This window comes from Macrobrachium rosenbergii, chromosome 19, assembly GCF_040412425.1.
Source record: "Macrobrachium rosenbergii isolate ZJJX-2024 chromosome 19, ASM4041242v1, whole genome shotgun sequence".
In the NCBI taxonomy this organism is placed as follows: Eukaryota; Metazoa; Arthropoda; class Malacostraca; order Decapoda; family Palaemonidae; genus Macrobrachium; species Macrobrachium rosenbergii.
The window spans coordinates 20316280-20331656 of NC_089759.1; the positions used below are offsets into that span (position 1 = coordinate 20316280).

Consider the following 15377-nt stretch of genomic DNA (forward strand, 5'->3'; position numbering starts at 1 on the left):
TATATATATATATATATATATATATATTAGGTCCCTGTACCAAGGTAGAGTGATGCTGAAAAACAGAAACTTGGTATTCGCTGGACTGATTAATGGCGTATGGTGAAACTGTAAACACGTACGTATACACACACACACACACACACACACACACACACACACACACACACATATATATATATATATATATATATATATATATATATATATATATATATATATATATATATATATATATATATTAGATGGGGTTACTATCATAAATCCCACATCCTTCACCCTAGCTACAACTCCATCCAGTCAATTAACTGCCTGGTCAACAACAGAGGCTAGCATAGCAACACCTACACTACAGTTACATTCTACACAGCATTCAAAAGGCTATTCAGCAAATAAACAATTCTACCTCTACTTCCCTACTTACTCCCACCTGAAGAGGGTCTCGGTATTAATACTACAGGTCACTGAGGCTAACCCTTGAGCAGATAGTGGTTTTTCATCTGCCGAACCCATATCACCTATCACCATCACGTCAGCATTTAGTTCGTAATAAGTTTGCTGTGCTCGTGATTGTTTTTCCCCACCCCCACCACCCCAACCTCTCAAGTCAAGCATCTGGACTTCTCCCCAGCGTTGGGTTCGGTTCTCTTTGTTCTTGTAATCTTTGAGGAAGGGCATTCGCTGTCTTCTTTGATTAGGCCTAACTCCCAGACCGTGCCCACTTTTTTTTTTTTTTTTATCTTAAGCCGGATAAAGGAACTCTCTAGTTGCTCGATACTTTTGAACTTTACATAAAAATATCCAACGGCAAAGAACTCTCAATGGATTCCCTTTTAAATAACATAGCAGGAAAGCATTAATATTGTTATCTCACATCACTAATACCAAAGGGTCGCCGATGCCATGCGTGCACTTCCCATGAATAGTTTTTCTTTGGCTAAAAAGGAATATGCAGTCGAGTTTCTCGTTTATACGACCGTATTGAATTTCAACTTCGACACGATCAAGAAATGTTGGTACGGTACCACATTAATCCGTCCCAAATTAATGCGTCATTGAATGTTTTACGAGTTTCTTCTGGCCATGCATTTAAATGGAGGAATTAATACAACCAAGAGCTTTTCATATGGTAAACAGTGTTGTCGTACGAGAAGGATGGCTGCTCTTCCCCTGGCGGACGTACGAGTCACGACAAACCGATCCTATTTAGCGAGGTCTAGCGGCCTTGAGAAGCCAGTGTTAGCAACAAAGTCGTTTTGGAAGTTCTACAGCACTTTTGTCAGTGTAATTTTATCGACTGGAAACGAAAATGTGAGTATTGTTCACCTCACGAAACTTGAAACTTACAACATATGTCTTGAAGATGCCTTCTTTGTATCTCAGATAGCCGACTTATTTTACAGGAATTTATGGAAGAAATTAGTGCTACTTGTAGGATTCGATTTGAATGTAGCCTTTTGAGTTCTGTTTCGCGATAACATTCAAGGGAAGGTAGAACTTAGGTCCCCGATGTCGGGACATCCTGAAGTCTACTCCTATAAGCTACATTACACGTTAACGTTTGTTGTCAACAAGAAATATGAGAAATGTTTGCACTAACTGCAATTTAATTATGTTCTCAAATAATAGTGTTTACATTTCGGGTTTTAGGGTTATTTTTATGAATGTAATAAATCTGTGTCAAAGTGGAAAACGTTTAGGGTTTTATTTTTTAAGAAATGCACGTTGTTTCCGTTATTGATTTTCTCTTGGACGACTAGACGATGCCAGAATATTATATTTGAAGTACCTTAGGTCGGCAGTTTACGTTCTTGTGCATTTTAAATGTGTTGCATACTTATTTAGAAGTTATTCTTTTTTATTTTTATAGATAATTAAGGATAATGAATATGGAAGCTGAACAGTTGTTCATTAGGAGATGTCATTCAGGCAGTAATAGATTTTTTGATTCATCAAAAGTACATTTGGAAATATCCAAGTCTAGTTACTGGGCAAGCAGACAGTACTGTCACCATAGTAAATACTTTTTCTAGGCTTGCATGGCAACATGCAGTGTTTACTTATGACGTCATTTGAGCGATGTTTGCCATCTGGATTTGTGATGAAAAGTAATGTTCATTTTTCCCATTTCATTATGGTCACCGGGTTTTGTTCTATAATTACTAAAATAAGTTATTACGCAACTTACAGCTGTAAGATGCAAGTATTTCAAAGTGGGAAATTTGTCGCAAACCTGTTGCTACTCGATTTGTTATTCGCTTTGTATAGTGATATGTTGGTAACATCGTAAATAAACGTTATGTGACTTCTCACATTTCGGTGGAAACATTAAAATTAGCGAAGTGCTGACTGCTGTGTCCTGAGCTATGTAGAATATCTCTCTCTCTCTCTCTCTCTCTCTCTCTCTCTCTCTCTCTCTCTCCTTCCCCAGGTTATAGGACTTAATCTTCAAATTGAACGAAGAGTAATTTCGTCTTTTGTTAGTGCGGTATGTTGGGATTATAGCTACTTGTGACAAGTTGTATTTCTTGCCACTGTTACAGTTTTTGGTTACCTCTCCGACGAACTTACATCCATTTTTTGTTCTTTCTTTTGGGGTTTTTGGGGCTGCTTGTCATATGATCCTCTTAACTGAAAAAAAAAAAATAAGTCCCCCACTATCGCTTCATGGGAACATAATCCCAACTCGACATTCGATCCGGAGGGAAATATTCATCTCCCTTGGTTCTTCTCCACATTAGCCATAGCAAGCACTGTTATGAGTTAGTAGTTTCATACCAACAAAGATGGGGGCGGGGGAATATAGTTCTTCCCTCCTGTATGTTTGTCCGCTAGTTTGTTTATCTCTCTTATCTTACAAGTCCTTAATGGTTGCAGGGCTTTCATTCAAATTTGTGCAGAATTAGGACTATCAGACTTAGCCTATATCATTATAAAGGGAGATCGTCAGTTACTAACCGTTAGTGAGTTTCGTGTCTACTTCATTGCAACTCACCTTCGCCTACATTGGTTGAGGGATTTGTGCGGTACTAGGGTGGACTCTAAATGCTGAGATGAGCGTTCAGGGAGATCGTTAGTGTGTTTGTCTGTCAGTGTGTCTCATGCTCACTTTGTCAGCGCAACTCTTACAAGGTTGAAGGGTTTTTAGCCCATCCTGGTATAAAGGTAGATCATCAGACTTGATACAAGGATGATCACGCATCGATGAACAGGAACAAAAATAGTCTGTCTGTCCATCAGTGTGTGCCATGTTTTTGTACATAATTACTGTGAACATAATTCTCGTTTACATAATTTGAACCTTGGCCGTAACTTTCGATGTGTAAGAGGTAGAGATTCCATCACTTGGATGTATGATATCCACCCAGAAATCATAGATACTTTTTAACCTTGACCATTACTTTTGGTCTTCAAACGACTGCACTCGTGTTTCACACACATCTTGCCAGGGCAAAATTTCCAGTTATTTTGAAAGAATAGTTATGTGTTCTTCAACACTGCATGTTCCTTGAGAGGGGTTAGTCGGATATCGTTAGGGGACATATTATAATGTTACTTTCAGTTGGGCAACATTCTCACGTTTCTGGTTTGAGGTCCCAGGTTCGAATCCTGGGTGAGTACGAGCGAATTTCTTCCTCTGTAAAAAAAAAAAAAAAATCCGTTGTGCCTCTGTTGACCTATGTTGTGAATTATGTACTTGGTATTTAGACGAATGTGGTGGTCGAGTATGGTATTAAAAAGAGGGTGAGAGAGGGGGTCTTTTGCTGTTGAAGTTAGTTTGATTATATATATATATATATATATATATATATATATATACATATATATATAGATATATATATATATATATATATATATATATATATAGATATATATATAATATATATATATAGATATATATATATATAATATAGATATATATAGATATATATATATATATATAATATAGATATATATAGATATATATATATAATATAGATATATATAGATATATATATATAGATATATATATATATATATATATATATATAGATATATATATATATATATAGATATATATATAGATATATATATATAGATATATATATATATATATATATATATATATATATATATATATATATATATATATAATCACCTTAAGCCTAAGAGGGGGTGGCGCTTGATGTTAGCCCTCTGATTCTTAAGTTTCAGCAGTATAGGATTATACATGTAAAGCTCATGGGACTTACTATAAAAACGCAGAAACATGAGTTAAAAAAATTACGTTAAGATAAAAAATACAATATTTGTAAATGATAATAAACGCTGTTTACAAATAAGTTTGTGCCGTTAAAAGACAAGTAGTTTTTCAAGCCAGTGCGAACAATTCATTTCAAGTAGGAAAACCTCTATTTGGAAAAGTAGTTTCATACGAAAATTAGCAAGATCTGGTATGTAGAAATTGTGACGGTGGCAACTCTTACAATACGGATGCTTACGCTCTGCACAAAGGGAAAGACCATGCATTGACTAGTGTCACGAATATCAGTGATCATAGTAAAAGGTCATGAATGTAATAAAGAGCGAGGAGTTGCCAGTTGTTCAATCAGGAAAAAAGGGATTGCCATGTTAAGAGAACAGATTTCTAGTATTGTTAGAACGGACACTGAATATATCGTTACGCTGTGCGTTTAAATTTGATTTATTTGATTCATGGTTGCTAAAGCTGGCGCCACCATGAACCATAAACGCCAGTTTTAGTAACCATAAATAACGGAAGCTTTATCGAGACACAAGTTTAGCAAATTTCGCGTCAAAAGTATCGCCAATGTTGGAGTATCTGTCTTGTTTATCTGTGAATGATGAAATGGAGATAGTAAAAGGTTGATAGATCAATGGAATACGTTTTGCTTGAGGTGTGCTTAGCCCATGAAAATTAGCAAAACGTTCGAGCTACTTAACACCAACCAAAAATTAAATCATACCTCTGAAGGTATAAACTATAAATTACATATCTGTATCAGTGTGAATAATCCTGACTAGAGTTCTTTGCACATATCACGGACTATATGAAGCCAGTATTATAAAGTGCTTCTATTAACCAAAGGTGCCACCATACTTAGATCTTGCAGTTCTGTTAAACGAGGCCAACTGTGGTTGTTTAGGCACTTACAGAACAGACTGGAAGACGTTTGAAGACCAAGAGAAGGGGTAGAAGCAAGACAGGTACGGGGGAGAGGAAAGACTTGCTCATAACGGACAAGGAAGATGAGGACTGGTAGTGATGGCGAGGGGTCTTAAGGCAGGACGACAGACGAGCTCTAGTTTACCTGGCGTCTGGTGAGAAGGAACCCTGACAGCTTTATTCCGCACCCGTGGAAAGCGATAACCATAGCATGAGGTGAACCTCCTCCAGATTGTGCTACAGTATTCCCTGGGTTGTTCCTCAAGTAAATACTTAAAAATAACAAATGCATCTGCCCCGTTACACAGTTAAGAGGTATAAATGGAATGCAGGCCTACTATATAACTATTAAACCGTTCGCGACATATCGTTAGTCTGTAATGGGTAAACCGCTTACTATGCACTGAAACTAAGTGTCCTTACAGCCATGAACGTACAGTCGGGTAATAGGCAAAGACACGATAATTATCTAACGAATCCCGGAGGCCTGAGTAGACCACAAACACTTCGTAACCAGGGTAAGGAACTCTAGGGAAAAAAACGCAACAGTTGGAGTAGGACCCTAGAAAATAAGCGGTAACAATTGTAGTAATTTTCGAGCAGCGCGTTTTAGTAATGATCCTTTTGGATTTTTCTAAGTGTGTAAACATATCAATAATAACTACTCCAGGTACAAAATAGTTAAATGGCAATACCTACTCTTTAGCCTTGGTAACAGACACGTTTTGCCTGAATAACCCGTTTGAGGAATAAACTGTAATATATAAACAAAAAGCGACAGAATAAGCGCTGAGTCTGGCGGCATAAATTCCAGGCAAAAATCACAGAAGCAGATAAAAGGACAGTGAGACTGAAAATAAATGCTTCAGTCGCCTTCGTAACTCGTGTATCCTGGTTTCCGGTACCTATGCCCTCAGGGTACGAACAAGACTCTCTCTCTCTCTCTCTCTCTCTCTCTCTCTCTCTCTCTCTCTCAGGGTACGAGCAAGACTCTCTCTCTCTCTCTCTCTCTCTCTCTCTCTCTCTCTCTCTCTCTCTCTCTCTCTCTCAGGGTACGAGCAAGACTCTCTCTCTCTCTCTCTCTCTCTCTCTCTCTCTCTCTCTCTCTCTCTCTCTCTCCTTGTTTCAGTATTCTAGAGGTTTTACTATTAATGTAAGGTTGATTGTCAGAAGTTTAATGTTGGAAGGCGTGCTAAAAAAAACACACACCTTGAATTCATTAAGATACATCGTCCTTCATATTCTACATAATCCAACTGCTCAATTAAAACTTTATTTACCTTATACAGTTGTTTTTCCTTGTGAACAACGCGGGGGAGGGCCAGGGGTCGTTTTCACACATGAATTTTCGCTTGGTTTTCCTGGTAGGCCCGCCCGTCCACAGAGTAAACCTTGAAGGATTTCTATCGCTTTTATCCTCCTCGCTGGTTGGTGAGAAAAACAGGTACCACAATGGTCCGTTCCCTTAAATATCGCTCAATGCCAAGCAGGAGGACCCTGAAGGTTGTTACGAGGAAAGAAGAGGATGATATCGTACTAAAAAAAATAAGACCGTTTGGATTTCAGATTTCAGCGGCCTTTTTATTTATATATTTGCCTGGCTTACTACGTGAGTCTGCCATTCCGTGTTGATCACTATCGTGTTGTGTTGCTAACTTGCCGGAGCAAGAAGACTCAGAAAGAACGGGGAACTTTTTTTTTATGATCGAGTGAGCATTAGTGTAGCTGTTCCAGGAACACGGTGACCAAATACCTCCTTGTCTTGGCGGATGATTATATAACAATGGCTAAGCCGTCTCTTCCGAGAACTATGGGTTCTTAGGGTGACCGGTTTGTATACTAAAGTAGGTGCAAGGGCCGTTTTATATATATTCTATTTTAGTCTGTTTCATGTCCAAATCGGTTCTCCGTAGGGGGGTAGGGCAGTCAGCTCACCTCACGCGGTGCACTGTAGGCATTACTTAAGATTCTTTGCAGCGTGCCTTCGGTCCCTAGCTGCAATCCCTTTCGCTCCTTTTACTGTACCTCCTTTCATATTCTCGTTCTTCCTTTTTGCTTTCACCCTCTCCTAACAGTTGTTTCACAGTGCAACTGCGAGGTTTTCCTCCTGTGTTACCCCTTTCAAACCTTTTCCGTTTCAGTGCTGGATGACCTTATAGGTTCCAGTGCTAGGCCTTTGGCCTAAATTCTACATTCAGTTCAATTCAACTGTCCAAGTCGGTAATCACCATTTGGGTATCTAGATTTTACGTTAATCTCCTAGAAAGAAACACTGAATTATTATCTTGATTTTGTGTTTAGGTTTCAACTCTGGTTCGGTGCTTATTGTTATTGCTGATTTCTGTAAGGTTGCAGGTGCCCTCTACAATGGTAGTTTTATTACATCAGCATCCTAAGGTATTTTAATAAACCCTGAAGCTGACATACAAAATTTTCAGTTGATTATCGATAGTTATGGTACTTCAGTGGTGTATGAATCTTCCGCCAATAATTGACTAGCAGTTTTAAAGATCTTAGTAATATTGAAATAAAAATTTTGGATTATGGCCACGTGCACGATGCTTAGTTGTTATTCATCATTCACACACACCCACAGACTATACAGGCATGGACAAACGCACTGACCACAAAAGGTGTGATACTGCTTACCCTTGAGAGTTCAACCTCATTGTTCATTCTGTTTCCCGAATCCCGTGTTGATGTAATGTCACGTTAAGGTGATTAAGGGATTAAGAGGCCTGGTGTGGGTCTTTGGATTCGACCATTGGTAGATTAAGATCCCGGTCCTGACAACAGTGATGGTAATTGTGTAATTATCATTTCTCTTTCCCTGTGCAAGGAAATCTTTATTCCTATAGACCGACGCTCATTCGCAAGTCATTCAGCGCATAATATATCGAAAAAAAATGCTTAATGGAGGATATATACATATATATAAATTTATATATATGTATATGTATATATATGCACAGTTACATACTTTCATGGGTATACTTAAAAAGCCACAGTTGTATTTTTTCATGATAAACACAAAAAAAAAGTTGGTGGGGGGAGGGTGGTGAGGTTGCATCACTCAGCAGTAACCGGTTTTAGAGAAGGAAAAGACCTTCGCAAAATCCGATCAAGTTTTTTCTTATTTCAAAATTTCTTCCTCCTCCAGTGGTTCATCAATATCAAGATATTTATTTGTTTATTGTTTAAATTTAACGTATACGTATACGTATAGGCTTTCGGTGTATAGCGCGAATGCTAGTTTAAGATTACTTTTACGGCGATAGCAATTACATTGTACATGTTGTGTTTAGACTCACAGATAAGACAGAATTGTCATGGTAAGTTAGACCTATAATTCTGCCTAGTAATTTGTTCTTTTGTAGAGGACGTTAGTGGTTGCTGACAGCGCTGTGGTTTGGCGAATTTAGTCTAGACTCTAGAGACTGTTTCGGAAGTAAGGGATTCATATTTTTTATATATATATATTTTATATTAGATATTACAGGGAGTAACAGAACGGGTTTTGAGGAACTAGTGAGGTCAAAAGACAGACTTGCGAGATGAGTGAAAGTTGTTGGGAAAATGTTAATGGCGCAGTTTTCCGTTCAGAGTGAGATTTGGAATGTTTGAATGCATGCTTCCAACTGTGAAAGTGGAGCTTGGCAGGAATGATTATTACTTTTTTTTTTTTGCATGAAAAAGTGGTGGCTGGAAAACACGTTAACTTTCAAATGGAGTTTTAATGTAAGTGCTGTCTTAGAAATGTAGAATTTTGTGGTAAGAAAGGTTACGAATATATGATATTTAGGTTAGTTACTTATCAGCGTTATGGGAGTAATGAGAGGAGAGCTAAACTCGATTGTTATCAAATATCAGTGTTTGAAAGAAATTCTTTAAGTATTAGGAAATGGAAATGAAAGAAAGTTTAATGCATTATTAGGTAGGATATTTTGTTTCAAGAATGGTGGCAGAGGCATAAAGTGGGTTTATTTTAGATCATCGACTTTTAATTGATTTTATAAAAGAAGTTTTTAGACCAAGCTGCAAACTATGTATGAATTTCAGAGATGAATACTTAAACGGGATGCAAACACTTGCCAAAATGTAGGAAACATCAGTAACATGAATTCTTATATTTATGTAAATAACTTGTAGCTTGAAAAACAGTTGATAAAAAAATAGACTGCAGGCAAACGTAAGTGATCAGTAACGGTTTTGCACACGGCTGACACCTGTCTTGATTTTTATGTATGGTATCTTCTCGTCTCGGGGAACTATTTCTGGAAAATATTACATACTTGTAAATACTGCATGGTACTGTACATAATGTGTTTGTGTGTATTTTCCACATTGTTTTATTCTTGTTCGAAGTAATTTGTGGGCAAAATCCAGTGGTTAATCTGTGAACACCATATTCTTTGGAAGCTTGAATTTCAAGTCAATGGCCCCTGTGGGCTTGTTCCATATGAATAGGTTTCATCTACTGAATAATAATATTAATAATGTATGGTAATATACATACATATATATATGTGTGTGGGGGGAGGGGGCGGGGCTTTAAATGGGAGTTTTTGGTAATAATATTTTTCAGTAGATGAAGCTTTTAATTTGATACAATATAGACTTGGTACAATGTCCAAAAAAACTTTTTTTTTTGGTCATAATATCATAGTTTTTAAGAAAAGAAATGCAAGTCATGTTTCATAACGTAGCAAGAAGTACTGGGGCATAATTATGGTGATTATTGCGCATGTTTTGATGTTAGTTTTGGAGCACTCAGCATCTTAGTCAGTCAGCCATGATTTTCGTGCCAGTCTCGAGTATTTGACCCTACACTAACCCCAACATTTGATGATATACTCCGATAAACATGCAGTATCTTTTTTTTTTTTTTTTTTTTTAGTCATTGCGTCTACAACTAACATGTTTTTACACAGTAGAGGGGCATTTGTACATATACTTTATTACTTTACTTTACAGGTGACTACTATAATTTTTCCATGCATGTATTTTCCTGTTAATATATTTCCACATTTCAGGTGTAAATATGATTACTAAAATGGTATTTTATGTATGCAAGTCCACATTCCCAGATACAGTACATGTTTTTATCTGTTAGGGCACATATGATATCCACATGTATATATCTCTCACACTAACCACACACAACATTTACATCTAAGGTTGCACCCAAGAGGAAAAAGGCGCGATAACAAGAAAGAGGATGTGGCATGTAACCCTCGATCACCAAATGCATCCCCAAAATCAGACAAGAAACACAAGAAGAAGAAGGACTCAAAGATGCCTTACGGGGTCATTGGAGAATTGATGTACGTTGTTGGGGCTTATTCCCTCAGCGAAAGGACGCTTCGATTCCTTTGACGAACCTCTTTTATTTGGATCTTTTGAGATTCCGCTTTAACGTGTGTTCGCTTTTTTTTATCGGGTTATGAAAGCTTGTTTTTATTTTTATCCCCCAGAGATGAATTGAATTGCATTTGTTTCCCCTTGCATGCGCAGCGTGAAGCTCTCTCTCTCTCTCTCTCTCTCTCTCTCTCTCTCTCTCTCTCTCTCTCTCTCTCTCTCTCTCTGACTTGCTGTCAGATCGCTTGTTCAGCTTCTGTAAAGCAAGAGTGAGATTTGAAAAATATGTATCCCATTTTTTGTTTGTTGAAGTTTTTGCTTTCATTATTTTTCAATCGATGAGTTGCGTGTGTCGAGCTTAGAGTTTATCATGTATGGGTGTCTTTTTAGCGCGATGAAAAAACGTTGTGCAACAATGAAGGTTGATTTTTTCTTTTTGTAGAATCATCCTAAGCCATCAGATGTAGAAGGGCAAATTTACCGGGAGAAATATATGGTGGTGAGCTGGGAATTCAGATAATGATGAGGTGAGGGAGACAGTCATTGTGTTTGATGAATGTATAGGGGCTAGACCAATGCAACCCCCCCTCCCCCTCACTATTATACAGCCGCTATAGATATGTTTACCTGTTTATTATATTAAGAATTAGTGCGATGTTACATATGCCTTGTATTCCTATTGGTGTAACAGGGGATATAAAACGTGTAGGCCTACTTCATTCCTGTACCAAATGAGCCGTTTGAAAGGGCTCGGAATCCGCTTCATGGCATTTAGAATAGGGATTTTAAGTAAAATCTTTCTGAATTTTGTTACAGAAATTTAAAGAAATTTTTTCCACAATGATTTAAAGTAAAATTCAAATGTTAAATCGGGAATTTTTTCTTATTTTGTCTTGGTGCTGCAACATTTTCTAAGTTGTAGAAAATTTAACCCACTGATTTGAAAAGAAGCTCAAAATCACCTCCGCATCTGAAAGATGAAAACGAAATGCACCAGATGTGGAGCCCAGTTTTGTATGTTAACAGTATGAATATATATCCACTTAAAAAAAATAGCTTAGCTTCCTGTCAAGAATGGCGAAGAGAAACTGTTTTATCGTGCTTGAAATGTGAAATGGAATCCGGATGTTTCAAATGGTAATCACAATCGAGACTTAGTGATGAAGAGTAATCTACAATGAAGGGATGCTGATGGACAGGGGTGGGCGGGGGCGGGGTCCGGGTGGCTGATTCCATTGTTCGTGAAAAAAAGCGGTCGATTTCGATTTGAAGTTTGTTTTTTATCTTCGTTTTCAGTTAAGTTCGTTTAGGCATTATTTAGAGACACGGTCGGGAAGTGCGTCTGTTTTCAAATTTTGAATAGGAAGAAGTTTACATCATAAAGAGTACACTTTGAAACTAGTAGTAGGCTACAGTCCCTTCATATAATACGTGTCAGTTGGCTGCACATTTTTTAGTCCGTATAAAGCCTAATTTTACCAATTTATGCGTAAATTATAATTGAGAATGTAGCTATAACGAAGGAAGGAATATACGAGGAAGAGATTTAAAAGTACATCTTTTTTAACCTTCGCGGACATTGACCAAGTACACTTAGATTAGACCGGCTCCCGTAGACTTGAGAAGCCGTATAGGGGGTAGGGAGAGAGAGAGCAAAGCTGGAGAACTCATTTATTTGTTGTAGTCAGAGCGTACTCTGTCGTGATTTGTTATGTTGTCTTGTTCCAAGGAATTTGCAGAGGAAGATGTGTTTGCTTTGTTTTTATATTGGACTTTATATCGTATTCAAATGTGTGTGTGTATATATATATATATATATATATATATATATATATATATATATATATATATATATATTGTGGGTGTGTGTGTGTGGAAAAGGGTTTCGAGAACCAATGCACCGAGGAATTTTTAAGTGACATTTGTATGTTTTATTAATAGCATTTTCTTCAGGTAGCTCCCTGCATGTTATGCTGATGGGCTGCTATTGGACAGTTTAGGTCTATACAAAAAGACGACATAGCCTTGGCTATTAAAAGTGAAATGTGCGGCTGACTGGGGGCGATTTGGCCTCTTGTATAAGATGTTTTGGTGCTTCTTTTGACAGTGATTCTTTGCTGGCTGTTAGAAATTGCTTCTCGAGGTACTAAAGATATCTTGTGAGCAGTGGTAGCGTGACTTGCGTGTCTGGAATTTTGGGGCCATCTTTTGTACTGGGTATGTAAATTTGTGTACCCGGCGCCGATCACTTCATATGCTCTTCGGAGCCCAGAACCTTTCCTCATTACTAGTCATGACATCAGTTGTGTGGAGTAGTTAATAAGAAACTTTCTCAGGGGCCACTCTGTAAGGTATTTTTGGATGTCCATATTTCTTACTTAATGTCTGTGCCGAAAGAGATTTTATAGTAAATTGCAACCGTTTCTTGTTAGTCCTCATTATTAGCAGTTTTTCTGTGAATGTACGCTATTGCCATGCTGTTCTGTTTCCCACGGAATTAATCAGAGTCCACAAGATGGCGGCCTTCATTTTTTTTGTAATATGCTGCTAATATAAGCTTTTGATTTATTTAACCTACACCCTTAATGGTCACCTTTACCCACTCTTTTGGTTGCCGGGAGCCGAGGACCACGAAACTCTCCACTCATTCATGACTGTGTAAAACAGGATATTACTTTGTGTAAGTTAGTTTTTACATGTGAATGGCTCCTGTATGGTTCAGGTCTAGTTCCCCCCCCCCACCCTCCCAATTTCTCAGTGGTAGGAGTGGCCATCTTCAACATCATCATGATGAATGAAAATTGGAAATATCCTCTTATAGATATATTTACATTTACGTCAGAATTTTTTTTTAAATGTTAGCATATTAATGGACTTAACATCATGCTGCACTAGGTCTTCTTCAGCCCCGCCCCCACCTCGAACTAAGAAGTGAATTTACATATGGTGAAGTAAAGATCGTTTGAGACTAATTTTTGCTTATTCATTGATGATGCTCGAGATTCTTTTCATTTAATGTGTAATGTAAAGGTTTGGAAATCGAATTTTTGTGACTTGTTTTCTCTTGATGAAAGGTAGGTGGAGATGGCTTGGTTATGGGTGAACTAGACCTACTTTGGGAAGAACCTATTATATATGTGTATATATATATGTATATGTATATATATATATATACATATACATATACATATACATATACATATATATATATATATATATATATATATATATATATATATATATATATATATATATATATATATACATACGTTGTTCAGTTCCGGTGGTCTTTCAGTCCTGACTATCAAACTATTGAATGGTTCTTCTGCTAGTAACTTTGTATGACTGTTGTGAAGCTGTTTAGTGTATAAGCACGTTATTCCTGCTCAGTTTGACTAGGCTAACGCTGCCTTAGCCACCTAGTAAGACTCTCTCTCTCTCTCTCTCTCTCTCTCTCTCTCTCTCTCTCTCTCTCTCTCTCTCTCTCTCTCTCTCTCGTGCAAATGCGGCATTACATGAATATTGCCGACATTTTTGATAGAACATGTAAACACATGCAATATATATATATATATATATATATATATATATATATATATATATGTATATGTATATATATTGCTGTTTGCATTCCATTTTGAAAACATTCATGTAAATTAAAAAAAATCTCGCTCATATTTTGAGTTTCGGTATTATAGAATTTTACCCATCATTTGTCCCTTTGAGCTATTATTATTATTATTATTATTATTATTATTATTATTATTATTATTATTATTATTATTATTATTCAGAACGATAAACTGAAGTTCGGATGCAAATCGGGACCAAATGATTCATTCCTAACCAAGAATTGTGTTAGCCTTTTTTTTTTCTTTCTCCAACGTATCAGTTAACATCTCGGGTCGCAGCTTTCCTCTTGCGGCCTTGCCTTTCCGTCTCTGATCTCAAAGCAGCCAATGCCGCAAGTGTAGTTCAGTTACTTGAAACATTGCGAACAGCTTTCATAAGTACAGTGTTCTCGTGGTTCACAGGATGCACTTTAAATCTAGAACTTATTTCCTGAACTCTCATGGCAAGCTTGCAACTCGACAGCGCAGTTGACCCCTGAGACGGAAACTTGAGGACTGGGGAAGGAAAAGGTGGAGTCCTGGGGCGGGGGGGGAGGTAGAAATCGGGATAAAAAATACCATGTACTTGAGACTTGCTGAGTAACATCTTTAAGCTTTTATTGTTTTAGTGGAAGTTAATTTTTTGCTGTTTACGATAGCGTGTCCAACATTTTTACCTACAGATTAAGTTTAGAAAATCACAGTGTCACTCCTAAAGGGGAGAGAGAGAGAGAGAGAGAGAAACTCGTTATCTTGTTTAACAGCCCGGGCAGTAAACTGTGTATCTGGGGTTTGGTTGAATGTGATTGAAAGCTGGTTTATAAAGGGCATTGGCTTATCAGACACATCTCTAATGACTTTACTGAGAACCGGAAGGCTGACCCCTTCTAAAGCTACCTTTCGTAAGGAAAGATACTAAACTCCTAAATCATGCGTCAGGCACGCTTTATGCGTTAATATAATTGCAACATTGGAGTTTATTCCGAAGCTGCCTGACATTGTGCATCACGTGGTCGAGTAGACTAGTACAAGGCCACGTAAGAGTAGTCCTACGTGGCATTAGTTAACGATACGTAGCTTTGTTTGCATCAAGTTCAGTGGAAGGGTTAGGTCTGACCACAAGATTTACAGTTGCAGCTAAAATCAGCAGTCCAAATTAGTTCTTGGGGATGCCCCATGTTTTATATAGATTGCAGTCTTAAACAGAAACTGATACCAGTGTGGCTTAGGATGCCAGCAAG

The 15377-nt window shown here is 37.4% G+C and overlaps 1 protein-coding gene across 4 annotated transcripts in view; it reads left to right on the forward strand.

The window, feature by feature from the left end:
* Positions 1-410: 410 nt before the first annotated feature.
* The window catches only part of LOC136848687 (carotenoid isomerooxygenase-like), a 33570-nt gene continuing 18603 nt past the window's right edge, over positions 411-15377 (forward strand). For 2 of the 4 annotated variants that reach the window (XM_067121163.1, XM_067121162.1), the window contains exons 1-2: positions 1180-1311; positions 10345-10491. In XM_067121163.1, the coding sequence (XP_066977264.1) occupies positions 1310-1311; positions 10345-10491 (149 nt within the window). In that variant the 5' untranslated portion in view covers positions 1180-1309. Of the gene's footprint in view, positions 1312-10344; positions 10492-15377 lie in introns of all 4 variants that reach the window. The other 2 variants (XM_067121166.1, XM_067121167.1) reach the window with 2 other exon arrangements.